Below are 18,554 nucleotides of genomic sequence, written 5' to 3'. Positions count from 1 at the left end.
ATGCTTCAGTAGGATGTAGAGATTAAATCATTTTAGTGCCTGAGAAGAGGGGGGAGGTTAGAAAACAGGAAGACGTGTGGTCTGTGCTGCTATATATATTCTGTATACATGCATCAAGAACAAGGCAAAATAAAGACGCAATGATGTGCAGGAAGTAAAACCAAAGGCACTAGATCCTGTAACCATGGCAGGTAAGGGGGATAAAATGTTGTTTTACAAAAGAGAAAACAAGAGTTTGTGCATTTCTTGAAAGCAATATGATGCACTATAGGGTTACCCCAGAAAAAGTGGTTTTACCCCAAAGCAGTGGATCTGCTTTTGCAACCTCTGACATAGCACAAGGAATCAGTCAGACAGTTAGAAGCAAATTCAAATGTTTATTTACAACCTCTGTTCATCAGAGTAAAGTGGTCTAAATACAAAAAATTACAGCAAAATGGCAGCTAATCTCCCTGAGCTTTACAAAAACTACACAGGGCTTGTGGGTGACAGCAGAGAGACAAAGATATTCTGTACAGAGCTCTAATGCCATGTACAGGGAAATGAAATGTGCGAGAGAGAGAGAGAGAGAGACATACACAACGCTTCATATACAGTATCATAAATGAAATACATAAGTCTTTTTTTTCTCCAGAAAACAACATGCTTTTAACAATATACATCCTTCCAAGAAGACTGGACATGGTGATGTAGAATATAAATAGATAGCAAAACACCGTTGGTCTTTCAAATTGCATACAAACCCTGTGGCAATTTATGAGACAGGATCAATGAGTTGGCCAACTAACTAACTGACAGACACCGGTAACTGTTTTCAAGATCATAAAATTAAGCTACTTTTGAGGACTGGTTAGTAACAGTGCAGAGTCCATGAACCAATGCCCTTTTTTATGAACTGGAAAATTGGAATTTCAGAAATTTACAAAAGTTATCTGGCCAAGTCACTGACCCCGCGTCATGTTATACCTTACTGGTTGAACATTGAGGCTGACATACCCATCATGGATTTCAAAAGAACAGGAAGACTAGATTAGGGAACTCTGAGCTCAGGTGAGAATAACCTAGAACTAATTTCAGTCTCATGAATGTTTTGCGACAATAATAAAATAAACCAAATCAACAGTAAACTCAGGTATTGGTTCTGAGGGCAAACATGTCCTTCAGTGAGTCTGTGTCCATTATAGTGACTGTTGGTTTTAAATCACTACATAATCTCAAAAATATATTGACACTTACCGTCCCCCACTTCCAATACCTATCCAATGACATCAGGGGTACACAACAAGGACAAAAGCAAAGCACATGAGTGCTTCAGGGCACAACCAGTCTTCATAACATACTGTACATATTATTAATTGTTATAGAAGTAGGGAAGCGTTTCCTCTCTTTCCATCTCAGTGTAAAAAACTACTACTTTACCCAACGGAGACCAAAGGTCTCCTTGTGTTTAGACAGTAACCCCTACTTCCTGTCAACCACCAGAATCCACCGACACGAACAAAACAAACCCCACCAACCTATGCACAAGCACTGACTTTTAAAGACTGGCTATGAGATCCATAGACTGCAATCCATATACTGAAGGAAAGTATGAAAAACAGAAGTCCGCTTGGGTACCACAGCAGTAGTCTATATGGGTATGAGGAGTCTCTGGAGCCATGTGGCCAGCAGATTTGGCCGAATGGTGTGGGAACTGTAGTATCCTGCAGTACTAGATTTGTCCATAAAGCCCAGAGCTGACACCGTTTAACTGGGCCTCTATTTTGGGGTGTGACACTGGGGTGTTTGGTGTTGGTTTAAATTGTGTGTGTGTGTGTGCTTTCATGCATATGGAGTGTGAGTGTAAGGTAAAGCAACAGAGGTTAAATCTGGAGTGTAGATAAGGTACTGCATATTGCTTCTCTTGAGAGTGATGCTTTGGTGTCAAGGGAAGGAAAGTGAGCATCACTGACATGTGTGCCCCTGTTCAGTCTGTTTGAGTGGTTAGGTGCGAGTGGGATCTCCTGCTGGTGTGTGTAGGAGGGTGGGTGGGGTCTGTTTGGCCTCTAGTGCTCGTTGTTATGCGTCGGCTGTCCAGTTTGGCTTTTGCCATGGTTCTCCTCCTCCTCCTCACAGACAATGAACTCCTCCGGTGGCCAACGCAGCTCACCGCTCTCCACTTCCCCCTCCGTGGGCTCCACTACGATGGACGGCAGGCGGTCTTTCAGCTTACAGCAACGCTCAAAGTCCGAGGGGTCCGGGAATATCTGAGGAAAGGACAAAAACACAGTTAAAGTCCTGGGTGCCACTGGGTCTGATCAGTCTTTCATGCTGCTAAATTTAATAGCTTTGGAAGGCATGGTGCCAAAGCTGCTTTTAAGTGCTTACAAATGGGGATATTATACGAGAGCTAATCATAGTATTGCAAGTCTACAGTAAGTTTGTTACAGTCAAAACACCGAGCACATTTTAAGGCAGTAGAGCTTTCTGTTAGCTTAACCAAAAGAACACTAGGTGGTAGATATTGTCAAGTAAAGTTTATTTGTCATATGCACAGGGTACATGTGGTACACAGTACAATGAAATGCTTACTTGCAGGTTCACGCTCATCAGGTTCACTCTGATAGGATGACTAAATTACCCCCATGATACTGAAAGCTAAGCAATGGGTATTAGATCTCTGGAGTCTGCTCTTTTTTATGATTTTGTTCACAATAAAAGCTAGACCTAAATGGGTTGTGGTTGTGCAATGCCAGACTTGCTGAAGAAGAACCCAGGAAGATGTGCAGACTGTTTTGGATCTAAAATGAAGAGCATGAGAGAAAGATACTCTGACAAGGGATTACAGCCATTCCTAGTCAAAGAACAGCATTTTTTGCTGTTTGGATGAAGTGGAAGAATATTTTTAGAGCTGCATATTTCAGTGGGAGACATTGGAAGGGGAAAGTGATGTCGCTGTCTGGGCAAAAAGCCCAGTGGAAAAAAAGCATTAGATGAGGCTGAGAGGGAGACACAGTGAGAGAGAGGGAGGAAGAGGCTGGGAGAGAAAGAGAGGGTCCAAGTCTCCCTGAATACCATGAGAGGGGGATGAGGAGGAAAAGGACAAAATGTTCTGAAAACTGCCGTGTTTCAGTATGTTTGGCTGTGAGTGCCTGGTTAGTGGGACAGATTTAGCATTTGCATCTCCAGACATCAGCTTGAGTGTGTGCATATGTGGGACTGAGTATAAATGTTAGTCAGTGCCTGTGAGTATGTGTTAGTGCATGTGTGTGTAGGGAGGTTTAGTATCTGCATATCTTTGCCTGTGTTGTGAATGTCTGTGCGTCAGCACCAAGGGGGATGGCAGAGAGTGACCTTGCTATAAGACCCCAAGCAACAACGTCACAGCTCAGTTCACTTCCAGCTGCAGGAAATGGCAACACATCGCTAGCGAGGCACAATGACAGCTATTTTGGGTTGTGGTAGGGTGGGGGTAGGGGGGGGGTGATAGGAGCGTTGGGCAATCAGGAATCACTCAAGTGCAGACTCCAAATGAAGCTGCTGCAGAGAAGCCCTCACCTCCGTAACCAACCTCCAGTTACTTTGCTCTATAAAATGCCTCTGTGCATCATTCTTTTGCCGATTGTTTTATACAGCAACTCTCAAACATGGGGGTTAATGCAAAATGTAATGCTGTGTTGCCTAACAGTCAGAGACGCAGTTGGCATTCAGGTGATGGACTCAAAAATTGTATCAAAGTCAACAGTACATTGAGAAGGAGCCCCTTGAGGGGGAAGAGGCATTGTCATGCCCTCTTCAAGACTGTGTTTGGACCATGATAGATCCTTAGTGGACTAAGCACACTCCATGAGGGGCCCGCGTGTTAAGGGTCAGCGTGACAGATGTGTCGTTTCCTACCCTTACCACTCGGGGGCATCCCGTTAAGAAGTCCAGGATCCAGTTGCAGAGGGAGGTGTTCAGTCCCAGGGTCCATAGCTTAGTGTTGACCTTAGAGGTCACTATGGTGTTGAATGCAGAGATGTAGTCAATGAACAGCATTTTCACATAGGTCTTCCTTTGGTCCAAGTGGGAAAGGGCAGTGTGGAGTGCAATAAAGATTGCGTCATCTGTGGATCTGAGCCATGACCAGCCTTTCAAAGAATTTCATGGCTACAGATGCGAGTGCAATGGGGCGATAGCCATTTAAACATTACCTTGGTGTTGTTGGGCACAGGGACTATATCGATCTGCTTGAAACATGTAGGCATTACAGACTGGGTCAGGGTGAGGTTGAAAATGTTAAAGACATTTGTCAACTGGTCAGCGCATGCTCCGAGTACACGTCCTGATAATCCGTCTAGCCCTTGGCTACAGAGAGCGTGATCACAGTCATCTGTAACAGCTGGTGCTCTCACACATGGTTGAGTGTTGCTTGCCTCAAAGCGAGTATAGATGGCATTTAGCTCATCTGGTGCCCCGCTCCTTGAAAGCGGTAGGTCGTCTTTAGCTCAGTGTGGCTGTTGCCTTTAATCCATGGCTTCTGTTTGGGATATATACGTACGGTCATGTAGGAGATGACAATGTTAATGCACTTATTATTGAAGCCGGTGACTGATGTGGTAAACTCCTCAATGTCATTGGATGAGTCCTGCAACATATTCTGGTCTGTGCTAGCGAAACAGTCCTGTAGCTTAACATCCACTTCATTGGATCACATCACTGGTACTTCCCATTTGAGTTTTTTCTTGTAAGCAGGAATCAGTAGGATATGGTCAGATTTGTTTAATACAGGGCGAGGGAGAGCTTTGGATGCGTCTCTGTGTGTGGAGTAAAGGTGATCTGTTTTTTTCACCTCTAGTTGCACAGGTGACATGCTGGTAGAAATTAGGTTTTCCTGCATTAAAATCACCGGCCACTAGGAGTGCTGCCTCCTAGTGGCCTCACAGGACAGAGAGTTTGGGTGTAAATTGTGAGAGGAAGGCAGCCCACCTTCCCAAAGGGTCAGTCTGCATCATCTGGGTCTCTGACACGTAGTCACAAACACTCATAAAGGAGTGGTTTTGCCTTAAATTTGGCTCAGATTCTTTCCAAACAAAACTTGTCAAGGCCACCTGATGGCCTGCTACAAAGAAAGTTCTGAGTTGTATTGTCGTGACATGCTATCAGGCCCCCACAGTAAAGTCCGGAAGATTCAACTAACTCCTATTAATTTCCTTTGCATGTTTTTAAAAGTCTGTGCAATCATCTCGAACTCCATCTCAAGGCAAATACAATTGTTTCATTAAATATCCCCCCTTGAAATCCCTAAAAAAAGGTTGTTTGCATAACTTGTTACAACAATAATAATGCTAATGATTAGACCTCCTGGTTAGAAAACAAACCTCTCCTTACCCATGGTCCCCTGGGTGAGCTGCTTACATTAAGAACTATGATGGAACATGCAGCCCTGTCCTTAATCCAACCTCAACCTTTTGTTCAAAATCCAAGACCATTTTTGGGTTACTAATAGCGGTGAGGACTTCTAAACAGGGACGTGTACCATAAACCAATTAAAACTACAGTGGGGGAAAAAAGTATTTCATCCCCTGCTGATTTTGTACGTTTTCCCACTTACAAAGAAATGATCAGTCCATCATTTTAATGGTAGGTTTATTTGAACAGTGAGAGACAGAATAACAAAGAAATCCAGAAAAACGCATGTCAAAAATGATTTGCATTTTAATGAGGGAAATAAGTATTTGACCCCCCTGCAAAACATGACTTAGTACTTGGTGGCAAAACCCTTGTTGGCAATCAGAGGTCAGACGTTTCTTGTAGTTGGCCACCAGGTTTGCACACATCTCAGGAGGGATTTTGTCCCACTCCTCTTTGCAGATCTTCTCCAAGTCATTAAGGTCGAGGCTGACGTTTGGCAACTTGAACCTTCAGCTCCCTCCACAGATTTTCTATGGGATTAAGGTCTGGAGACTGGCTTGGCCACTCCAGGACCTTAATGTGCTTCTTCTTGAGCCACTCCTTTGTTGCCTTGGCCGTGTGTTTTGGGTCATTGTCATGCTTAAATACCCATCCACGACCCATTTTCAATGCCCTGGCTGAGGGAAGGAGGTTCTCACCCAAGATTTGACAGTACATGGCCCCGTCAAATGATGCAGTGAAGTTGTCCTGTCCCCTTAGCAGAAAAACACCCCCAAAGCATAATGTTTCCACCTCCATGTTTGACGGTAAGATGGTGTTCTTGGGGTCATAGACAGCATTCCTCCTCCTCCAAACACGGCGAGTTGAGTTGATGCCAAAGAGCTCAATTTTGGTCTCATCTGACCACAACACTTTCACCCAGTTGTCTTCTGAATCATTCAGATGTTCATTGGCAAACTTCAGACAGGCATGTATATGTATTCTTGAGCAGGGGGACCTTGCGGGCGCTGCAGGATTTCAGTCATTCACGGCGTAGTGTGTTACCAATTGTTTTCTTGGTGACTATGGTCCCAGCTGCCTTGAGATCATTGACAAGATCCTCCCGTGTAGTTCTGGGCTGATTCCTCACCGTTCTCATGATCATTGCAACTCCACGAGGTGAGATCTTGCATGGAGCCCCAGGCCGAGGGATATTGACAGCTCTTTTGGATTTCTTCCATTTGCGAATAATCGCACCAAATGTTGTCACCTTCTCACCAAGCTGCTTGGCGATGGTCTTGTAGCCCATTCCAGCCTTGGGTAGTTCTACAATCTTGTCCCTGACATCCTTGGAGAGCTCTTTGGTCTTGGCCATGGTGGAGAGTTTGGAATATGATTGCTTCTGTGGACAGGCGTCTTTTTTACAGGTAACAAGCTGCAGTTAGTATCACTCCCTTTTAGAGTGTGCTCCTAATCTCAGCTCGTTACCTGTATAAAAGACACCTGGGAGCCAGAAATCTTTCTGATTGAGAGGGGGTCAAATACTTATTTCCCTCATTAAAATGGAAATCAATTAATAACATTTCTGACATGCGTTTTTTCTGGATTTTTTGTTGTTATTCTGTCTCTCACTGTTCAAATAAATCTACCATTAAAATTATAGACTGATCCTTTCTTTGTCAGTGGGCAAACGTACAAAATCAGCAGGGGATCAAATACTTTTTCCCCCCACTGTAGTCCACCCTCTGCCTCCTAGTTTTGCTTACCCCTTATAAAAGGGCTCTACAGTGTGACCATTTTACTCGCATATGCGCCTAAATATTTTCCTGTGCGACCTGGAATTTGTATTAAGCAGTACCAGAGCGCCTAAAAAAAAGTAGGATTCTGGCTTTATTACCTCATATTTTTAATTGTGCTCCTAAATTTCTCTGTGTGCTTAAATTTTCCAACTTAAGCATACAAGTACTCCTTGTAAAAAAGGTCAGCGTAGAGCCCTGCCCTTATGGGTTATATACCACGATTTTGCCTCAAACCAATTTCCCTTTAGGACAAAAACTGGTGTTAGTATGGTGTTAGTTACCTGGAAAGAGAGCCGGTCCTTGCTGGGGCTGAGCCTCATGTCCTCCATGGGGGTGTTACTGATCATCACCTCAGTCATGTCTCCGCTCGGCACAAACACTGGGCTGGACAGAGACATAAGGGAAAGTACTGGGTTATTCCACTATTCAGGATCCAATATCAGTCCCAAACTTTCACACTGAGGAGCAGAATACAATCATTTCAAATGCCTTATATTGAGCAAACCAGGAAGCACCATTTTCTTGTTTTTATTTACTGATAGCCAGGGCACACTCCAACACTCAGACATAATTTACAAACAAAGCATGTGTATTTAGTGAGTCTGCCAGATCAGAGACAGTAGGGATGGTCTATTGATAAATGGGTGAACTGAACCATTTCTGGCCTGCTAACCATTCAAAATCTAACAAGTACTTTTGGGTGTCAGGGAAATTGTAAAAAGTACATAATTTTCTTTAGGAATGTAGTGAAGTAAAAGTTGTCAAAAAATATAAACAGTAAAAAAATTAAAACATCTTAAGTATTTTTATACCGATGCAGAGCTGGTACGTGTCCCAATCAGTGCTGTACAAGAGGCCGCATAATGGAGAACGGATAGGTTGGTGCAATATCATTTACATGTAGCTATTACTTTGGCAAGTGTTATTGTAATGGAAATTATATGATTAAAGGTTTGACTAAATGATTTCACTCAGAAACCCTATAAACTGTTGAAATGTATTTGAAATAAGGCTATAATAATGGGTTAAAAACTACATTCCAATACTGTGTGTGAGCAAGACACTGTTACCACTTCAAAATGAGCAGGGCAGAGTTGATAAGACGACCTTGGGAAAGGAACAGGAGAAGATGTCTCCCTAAGTTAGGGAGAGAAACAATGGCCTGGGAACAGCTAGGCTGGCAAAAGATAAGGAGACAGGTGGTCTGGGTACTGTGGAAAAATACAGCCACCTAAAGCTGGGTGGAGCTTTCTACTGATGTGTGTGTGTGTGTGTGTGTGTGTGTGTGTGTGTGTGTGTGTGTGTGTGTGTGTGTGTGTGTGTGTGTTAATATAAAAGGCTTTGTACATTGTAAGGATTTCAGAGCTCTCAAAAATAAAGGTTTTGACCCTTGTAGGCTGGCTATCCGTCTGCTTCATTCAACCAGAATCTTACACACTCTGGTGGGGTAGAGTGAGTAGTTTAATTGATGTTCGGTTTAAGAACATTGATAACTTAAATTCATGTAACAGTTATGCAAATTCATCCTATCAGCGAGAATGACAGAGTACGACTTTCAGTCATGTAGTTGCATGAGATTTGGCCCTTTGGAATTATTTTTGCAATGAAAAAGCTGCACATAAGCCTTGTTCAGTATTTTGTTTAGTCTCTATGCATGCATTTGCTTTCACTTTGTCTGACCACTGACAGGCTCTGCAGCATACATTTGGTGCACTGCAAAGCTACACCACCACTGAGATGTGGTTTGCATTGGGTAGCCATGTCTAAATACAGGACGAGGTATGCTTCAACTAGGAGTGAGGGGACACAGTCATAGCGAGAATGCATTGTGGGCGTGCAGTGCAATTTGACTGGGACCCATAACATGGGAGGGACCGAAAACATTCAACTTTAGTTGAAGCAAGACGCACTGTATATGCACTGTAAGAAATTACTGAACAGGAGGATTGAACTGAGGTACTATGTGGCAGGAAATCTATTCTTGGGACGTTTGAGAACCAAGATGGCAGCCGAGCAGAGCGCACATCTCAAGCTTTCTATTTCAAGTCTGGTGGCACAGCGGTCAGTGTCCACAGGACTGTGGTCAGGGTGGCCAACCCACCATAGGGGACAGGAAACAGAACATAGATCACCACCTGCCTCAGATGAGAAGACTTGTTCCAAATATAACAAGTCAGTTTGTTTCTGCGAAAAATCTGAATACTGGGCGCCATTTTAACCTCCTTTTACAGTAGAAACAATGGAAGATTTAGTGGTTGGTCATGTCAACATACCGTAGCCATGACCAACAAAACATTTTAGGTAAAACCAATGAAGTGCACTTCAAAAAAGGAGCCTACATTATTTTCATATACATGTTGCTCCGGATGGACTCTTCGTCTCAACTTCATCTTAAAAACTCTCTATTCCAAATATTTGTCAAGTTGCCTCTGAGGTATTTTGACAGTAATGCTATGTACAATGTTTGACAAGACCCTGAACTGGACTTCAATACTCTTTATGGATAAATCGACAGTGGAACCTCAGTGACACTTTCAGTTTGTAAACTTTCTGTGATCGGAAAATGAAAATGTTTTCACCATAAGAGATTGTGGGCAAAAATAGAGATGTGTCGTATGACTCATAGTTTGCCACTCACTCATGTTCCTTCACTGCTTTGTTGAATTCTTTAAGACATGTTTATTGTTCAAGAACCTATTAAATCCCCACACATTAAAAATAAGGCAGTCTGCAGTGGGAATCAAGACCTTTCATCGAAAGAACACCTGTCTGACAGCGGTTTAAAAAGCACCAAAAGTGTTCCCTCATACTCTGATTGGAGAAAAACAAATGGAGATCAACAACCATTCTTTCATTCTATGGGGATTAAGTTCCAGATTAACTATTTAAATTTATGTCAATCCAATAATAGCAAATAACGCCCTTAGGCCATCCACATTTTCCAACAGGTCACTTTCATGTAAAAAGGCTTGGCCTTATGGTACCATAATAAAAGGACTGAGGTGGATGTATACATTCCTTAGGATAAAGGACAAAGCCCCTATACATTATATTGTTCATCTATCCTGAATCTGTCAGAAAGAAAGTGTCAATTGCTTCAAACTGAAAAGGAGAGATGCTGTGTAAATTGATTTATTGCACACAACACATTGCCATACCCTGAAGCAATGGCTACTGCTGTTTAACAATCAATATTTCCATTCCCAAATGTGCATACCACGTGTCACATTCAAATTAGAAGAAGGAAAACTATTTTTGTGCAGGTGGGGGCCACAGGGGGAAAGCACAAGCCAAGACCCAAAGGCAGAATAGGTTTCGGGAATCTTCTCATATGTTTACAAACTAATCGACTTGGTTCAACGACAACAATAGCCGGAAGTCTAAAAATAATAAACTAGTCCAAAGGATATGCAAGGTTGTGTGTGGAAAATATGTCAAAAGACCCATTTCATTCTTGAGAGAGGAGAGAGGGTAAGCCAGAGACACATGGAGAGGGATGGACGCAGAGTGGTGACAGCACAGACCTGTGCAGAAGTGCGGGTAGAAAGATAAACACTCTGCCTTTGCCAGTCATATTTCTGCTCGGGGATCGTATAAACATCCTGCTCAGCTAAGAATAACAGAACATTGGCCTAATAAAACATAAAGGGGCACAATGAGAAGTGGAGGAGCACACGTACTGTAACAATTCAACCAGTGAGAGAACATACCATTCAAATCCATTACTGCTAAAAGTATCTGCCCGATGTTACAAAACGTGTCCCTTTTTTTTTCCAAAAAAGAATGTGAAAATGTTTTCAAGGAGCCATGTTAAGTGTTCTGTAGAATTAAACAACTCCAAATGTATGAGGATAATGATTACCATGGGCTATGCAGTTAAGAAACACTTCACAAGTTCATTGTGCATTAGTTGGCACAATGAAGCCATTGTGCCAACTAACGTAGAGGCCAAGAGGTGAAATGTTGTGCATTCCTACTTCTACCCTGGCAGCACCCATCCAAGTACAAATTCATTCTGAAAGGGCACCCCAAATTCTCTAATGCCCACTGCCAAAGATCAGTTACGGCACTCCACTTGTCACGGACACATTTACTCAAAACCACTTTTAAATTATCTTAATCTTAGACCAGGATCAGCCCGAGATGACTCCTTTGACTATTGCCAAGTAGAACTTCTGTCTGGACTTGCTGTCCCATCTTCCATGGGCATGCAACATGACCAGGTACTGGCCAGCTTGGCACTTCAGTGACCATCTTTAGCACTGTCAACAGAAACAACTGGGCCTACATACTGTACACAGTCACATGCTCATATAGGCTAATGCCAGTCCTATGTGGGCTAATGCCAGTCCTAGACACATTCCAGTCAGAGGTCTGGCATGGGCATGAGACGGGGCATCTCAGACTGACACGTGTCCTGGCTAAATAAAGAAAACTAAGGATCACAGAGGTTGCCTGCGGCTTTGGCTGATCATTATGGAGCATGTGTGAAGGTCTGTCTGTCCAACATTACATTTACAGTGTCAAAGATATTTTTAGATTAATCTGTGGTGAGGACAGTGTGACGACTCCAATTCCTAGATCGATGCCAGTCAGGATTTGTTCTTTAGGGTAGGTCTCTCTACAAAGCTGCACAATCCCATCAACTCTAAATGGTAAATGACTCAGTAACTAAAAATAATATTACCCTACCCTCTATGCTGCATCATCCTCCAAGTGTGTATGGTATGGACACGAATTGAGGACACATTGTTCTACACAGTCATGCCAAGTCATCTGCCAGTCTGTGCTGACAGAGACAAAACGTATATCCCCATAGCAATGCGACCCGGTGCACACGATAGGATATTACGTCTTGCATAATTAACACTGTTTCCCCTCTACTCCTCCCGAGTCTCGCTATGCGCATTATACATCTGAGGAGGCTTGGCGAAAAGGCAAAGCTGCTGCGGAGGTTCCATACCAACACTGGGCGGTAACACTATTTCTATAGTCCATCTGTAGATGCTCTCCAGACTATCTACAGCAGGGGTCTCCAACCTTTTCTAGCACAAGAGCTACTTTTAAAAAATTCAACATGTTGCAAGACATTATTTATTTTATTTTTTTACATCTTTCAAATAGGCACATTCTTCTCCCCTGCAACTTTTCACTGGGTCCTTATTGTACAAGAGAACGTAGCGCACTGTTTTCTGTCAATTTACAGTACCTGGTAAAATAATGGTTAATTAAAAAAACTATGGGGGGGCCACATAAAATCTGTGATTTGTTTTCCAAATTATGTTCCCAGAAAAAAAATTCAGGTTTTAGTTTTTTTTTTTTTTTCACTCAAATTAACAATTGTTGATAGAAAAACAACAAAACTGGATGTTGAGTGTCAATGATTAAATCATATGAGAATACACCTTTTTTTTTGGTCTGGAAGAAAACTAACACATTTAGATTTGAGTGTAATTCCCCTTTAATTGCGCATCTAGGGAGTGAGGAATATGCAGTCTAGCGATGGTTCTGTACCACTGCTGCTCATTTAATGGCAAAATTTGCAAATAACAGATACAAATTATATACTTCTGCCAGGTAAGCCTACTTCGCAGTTAACATTTAATTGAGAAGGTTTTGGGTAAGGTATCTCTGTCAACCCACCAGACGGTTATCACATCAACTGGCGACACACGGAGTCATAGACAAATGTGCGCACCACACAGGCAGACGGGCAATATTGCTGGAAATTAATTGCCAGATAAGTTTTTTTAAGCCAATAGTGGCTAACCAGGGATGGGATCATGTCAAATTTCGATTGATTAGATATTAGCTGGGAGCTTGCAGTGTCTGATACTTGTGAGATTGGTTTATGACAGTTTGCAGTGGAACACGTGAAAATTGCATTTACTTTCAGAATTGTTTGGCGAACTACTCATAGCTGGGCTGCGAGCTACTGGTAGCAAGCGATCGACCTGTTGGAGACCCCTGATCTACAGTAACATTTCAACTAACTATCCTCACCTTGCCCCTAACCCTTATTCTAAACCTAACTGCAGGGTTGGCTCTAGCTTTTTTGGGGCCCTAAGCGAGATTTGGTTGGGGGCCCCTCCCCACCTCACGGTTCAACATTTTAGCGGTCCCCCCTAGACAGCGGAGAGAAATATTTACATTTTAAAACCTTTTCACATGCGAGTTCCAAATATCTCTAACGGTCGACGGAATGCTCACTGTTCCAAAATGTGATTGTTACGCAACAGGACAGTTAACACGCGCTGCCTGATTCTAACAAGTTGTATTTTATAACAGTTTGAATTGAGTTATGTTCCGTATGTAATTTACATGGAAGTAGCCCATTTCAGTGTTGCCGACAATTTATGTTCGAGGGTTTATTGAACTGGACAAACTTCCCTCTTCGAGGAGAGCTGTTCCCCATTTCTTCCTTCCGCGCATCAAGTATGTAGACATTTGCGCAATCTTGCATGAACTGACATTTTCTGGCTGGCACTCGCATTGCCTCCATTGTTGTTTTCCATAGAAATAATAACTTCGGACGAGTACATTCCTATCAAAGTAAGTGCCTTATTTTCTGTATATCGTGTTGTCGTTTCTACTTTTGCATTTACATTTTTTTTACCTTTATTTAACTAGGCAAGTCAGTTAAGAACAAATTCTTATTTTCAATGACGGCCTAGGAACAGTGGGTTAACTGCCTTGTTCAGGGGCAGAACGGCAGATTTGTACCTTGTCAGCTCAGGGATTTGAACTTGCAACCTTTCGGTTACTAGCCCAACACTCTAACCATTAGGCTACCCTGCCGCATGAAGTATGGTTGTATGGAGCATAATGTATTTACAGTTTTATTCACGTTTTCAAGTACTGGTGACAAATATTGCATTCCGATTATTGCATAGATTGCAACGGACACCTATGATGTGTGCAAAATACTTTTTTGAAGGTTGTACTGATTATAATGAGCTAATGCTAAGCTATTTGCCAGCTATGTGTGGTGCCATGTTTGTTGACATTATACAATGGATTCTGGGTGTCACGTCAACGTCTGTCAGACCAAAGATTTTATAATGGAGGTGAAGTAATGATTCCCTCATCTTTCGGGTAAACTTCCGGAAGTAGACGACACACCCCCTTCAACATGCATACTGCAAACAGACCAAACTCAAACTTATTATCTTTGGTTGACGCAGAAAACAAACATGGCGGTGCGCACAAACTACCCCTCGTCGGGTTAATTTAGATTTCCATAAAGTGTTTTACTCAATTATTTCAATCAATGTTGAGCTCACCCGTGATATGATGAATTATAAATAGTATTTGCTATTAGCTAATTCAAATTGTGGTTTGTCAGCCGAGAGTTATCTAAATATGACTGCTTGTGTTACGTCAATCTTTCCTCAGTTAGTGGTAGGGCTAATGTAGCATACATTTTCATTTGGATGATTGTGTACGCTGTTGCTACTTATGTGAATGTCTGAACGCCGCATCCAAAAATTAACTGGTCACATTCAGGACATAACTTTGTAAGGACTGTGTTTGTGCAAAATGTTTCTGTGAAAAAACAGTGTGGCTAGCTCAAATGCTGACTGTTGTGTCAATCGAATCTGGACGTTCTAAATAATCCCACCGTAGAATGATCACACCCGTTTGTTGGTACGTTGGAAAAGGTTCAAGTGAATTTCCTGGAATTCTACACATTTTGCAATGGGGCAGAGAGACAATTTAGGATTTAATAAAAAATTAAAAAATTAAAAAAATCATGCAATTGCAGTCATTATGCCAAGGGGCAGAGAAAATATTTGCAGTTCTAAATTAATTTCCTGTAATTCTACACATTTTGCCTTGACTTATGCCATCTTAAATGATACCTGAGTGAGAGTGACAAAAAAGAAATAGGGGGCCCCTGGAGGTCTGGGCCCCCTGGGCACGTGCCCTGCATGACCGGTCGGTATTTGGCCATGATTACTACAAGTTTAGATAGCTGGCAAGTCTACTTTACCAATCTATAAATGTTTAGCTGACATGGCTAATTGAGTGACTGTCAGTGACTGACATAAGAGAAAAATTGCTGATGCACAACCACATTTCCAACTTGCACTTTGTGTATTCTACTATTCTAAGTAGACCGCTTATGCCTGGAGCTGGATGGCCCTGCCTAACAGTAACCTTAGCAAGCAGTTGCTTATCAATATAGCTTGTTGATAGCATGACCAGCTGTAGAGCATCTACAGATGGAAAATCCAGACTATCCAAATAAAATTGTGACCCGCTGGGCTGCCTGGCGACCGGCCAAATCACACAACCTGGAGGTGTGTGTGTGTGTGTGTGTGTGCTGCTCCAGTCCATAGGCTTCCTTGTTGAGCTCAGCCTTCTCAGAATACAGGAAACACTGTTACTGTGTTACTGACTGGACAGAACATGCTCATTTTTAGGTCCAGCTCCAGCACAACTGGAGTACATAATGCCAAGGTGCCAAAGCAGAGGCGTTTGGTCCACGATGACCTGATCACTTTATAGGAGAATTACATGTTCTTGTTTCAAGAGTTCAAACGTGTAAAAAGAAAAGATAGAAATTAAAGTAAAGAAGTCTTTCTGTTTACCAGGGGTGAGATAGTGTGAGTAGTCACTCACCTACAAGTGTAACACCCACAAATGCAACAACTGCCCCTGGCAAAACATTGAAAGCTATCAAATGGCTCCCATGGGAATGCACTTATGCCTTATAACATGATAAACCTGAAACAATAACTTTTTTCCTGCAGTGAGCTTTGAAAAATAAACTGCAAAGTGCTATATTAGGCAGCAATAAATGGGGAAACAAGAGATCTTAGCAAAAGGGTCCCCATGTAGCAGTGGTATCTGAAGAACAGAGAAGAACAGAGAAGCACACAAAGCGGAGACGAGAAGCTTTGTGGTTACTGTAAGTCACAGGGTCGGGTCTTCACTTCCTGGTGCAGGCAAACAGACTAGCAGAGTAAAACATTTTTTATTTTTTATAGAAGCAAAAAAAATGTATTGCATGAAGTCTTGGACGAAGTCTTCTAATCCTTAATGCAATGTTACAAGCCTATATGGAGGTCGGAGTACACAGAGTAAAATGGAGAGATTGAGTCACAGGCCTCCTTTGGGTGATGGATGGACTGTCAGTGGGTTAAGAGCCTCATTCCACCTCCCTCTATTGCACCCCACCACAATAGCTTACCAATAAAAGGTAAATTGTCTCACCACTAAAAATCAAACAATGTGAAACAGTAGTATGGTTGAACAGTTCCCTATCGTTGCTCATGTTATTACTGCTGCAATTATCAGCAGTTTGACTAAAAGGCATTGCATCGCAATGCTCCCATTGCAACGTGAAAACATTAGGTTGCCAATCTAGGATGTGCATGTTGACGTTTATTTTCACGAATCTTGCCCTGGAGGCAGAACGGAGTGATTTCGCCTCGATGGGCCATCTGCAAAGTCAAAATTGACTATATTGTAAAAATGATTGAAAACCCCCGCAAAAAAATGTGCATTTGGTTTAAGGTTAGGTTTCAAATCCGATGTTATGACTTTGTGGCTGTGCCAGCTAGTGACCACTCTGCAAAAAACGTTAACCTGCCTATGATGTCCCCTTATGAAAGGAAAAGGCTCAACTTCAGACATGGCACCTGGATAAGGAGTCTTGGTGGACAGCTTGACTCCTGTCACCACTTGAAAAACAGAACTCCAAAAATGTGGAGTGCTTTGTTTGTTATTTGACCTTTCTTTCAGGTGGCTTTATAAAGGTTATAAAACAAAAACAACGCCACTGACTGCACCCTGACACATTCAATAGCGCAGTTGTAATGGTTTGAAGCAGTAAATACTTTCTTTTGATTTACATACATTCTTCCAAGCATCTTAGTTTTCTATTGATTATAGCCATTAGCAAATATAAAAGGCAATGCTAAAAATCACATAGGCTACATGCAATAATGAAACTTTATTCGAAAATGTTTCAACATCGAAGTGAAGTCTCAGGTGTAAAAAAAAGAAGACAAAAATCATACTTACCAGTATATTTGGGGAGAATATACAGACATGAATTCACACCTGCAGTTGATTATGATTATTAAGGAATTACTTCGATATTGACGCCTTCTTTAAAAAAAAAAAAAAATTCCGCCTGTCACACGTAAATTAAAAGCGAGCGTTTGTACAGAAAAGTAGAACTCGAAGCTGAGTCGTGACCTTGGTTAAACAAACAGCTCTCGTGTATTTTGCCTTTTTGATATCTCGACTAGCAGAAATTAGTTTTTATATAAGAGGCGTGTACTGTCACTGCAGACACACCCCCTTCACATGGGCTCCAAATTCTTCAATGGCAGCAGGATCACTACGGACCAATCAAAGGACAGGTGCCACGTACCCGCAGTGACGATAGCAAGGGATAAACAATTTCGAAAAAAAGAAACCAGAAATGATACTGCGTCATGCTCTTTATCAGAGAGGATGAGTCGAAGCAAGAGGTTTCACTCTCGCCAAAATATGTTAAAAAAAAAAGAAGAACCACAATGCATTTCTATGGGCTTATTTTGGACCTGAACTTGTCGCCTGCCTTCCCGCCTTTGGGACAACTATTACCATTGTTAGGGTGGAGACATGAGCATCTCGTCCTTATATAAAAAATATTTATCTTCATTGATAGTCACTAAGGCAATATGAAATTAAGCTGAATGAACAAAAAATAGTCACACCATTGTCTACTTATTTCTCACTTTCATAACGATTTATGTTATGTAATACAAGTCAGAATATCCAAGTGTCTATGTCAAAAGAAATATACATTTGTTTTTCAATTATTGCAACTATATTTGCATAACTGGAGGGGATGATGATACGGTACCAGAGTAGGCAAAGAAGCTCTTTTTCTGAATACATTGACATACAAATGTCACCGGTTAAGACCATGAATCCCGGAATGCAGATTTTAGGATAAACAATACTGAAAATGTGAAGATCACAAGTCATCAGAGGTAGCCTATATACAATATTTACAAGACCATGTAAAGGTTAAAGCTGGGGTATGTCAAATACAGGATGCTGTCCTCTCTAGCCTGCGACATAGCAAGCATTTGGCAGACTATTAAGTTCTGTGTGTATGTATTCTACCACCACCTTGTGGCCGTAATTATTTTAACTGACCCGTAATTATTCGAGCTGACTGTTCCCCATAACCTCAAAAGAAGTTAATTGAAAGTGCAAAACCTTCATGGGGATCGAAAAGTAGGACAGCATATGTATTGACAGGGTGACATTTTTATTGCAGCAAGTTTTAGAGGGGCATCTTTTCTGAATTTCAACATCAAAGAAGAGAGGAACATTTGTGTGCTTGCCAGGAAAGACCTTGCCAGTAAAGACCTTTACAGTTATCAACAAGGCACT

General features: G+C 41.9%; 1 protein-coding gene across 1 annotated transcript; it reads right to left on the bottom strand.

The window, feature by feature from the left end:
• Positions 1-357: 357 nt before the first annotated feature.
• lbh (LBH regulator of WNT signaling pathway) lies at positions 358-17,419 on the bottom strand. Its single transcript, XM_029713204.1, has 3 exons — positions 17,184-17,419; positions 7,433-7,535; positions 358-2,246 (listed from the first exon to the last, which is right to left on the bottom strand). Exons 1-3 carry the CDS (start codon positions 17,210-17,212, stop codon positions 2,046-2,048), a joined length of 333 nt encoding a protein of 110 aa, XP_029569064.1. The 5' UTR covers positions 17,213-17,419; the 3' UTR covers positions 358-2,045.
• Positions 17,420-18,554: the final 1,135 nt, after the last annotated feature.

Source organism: Salmo trutta, chromosome 25, assembly GCF_901001165.1.
Source record: "Salmo trutta chromosome 25, fSalTru1.1, whole genome shotgun sequence".
Taxonomy (NCBI): domain Eukaryota; kingdom Metazoa; phylum Chordata; class Actinopteri; order Salmoniformes; family Salmonidae; genus Salmo; species Salmo trutta.
This window is presented reverse-complemented; position numbering and strand designations above follow the sequence as displayed.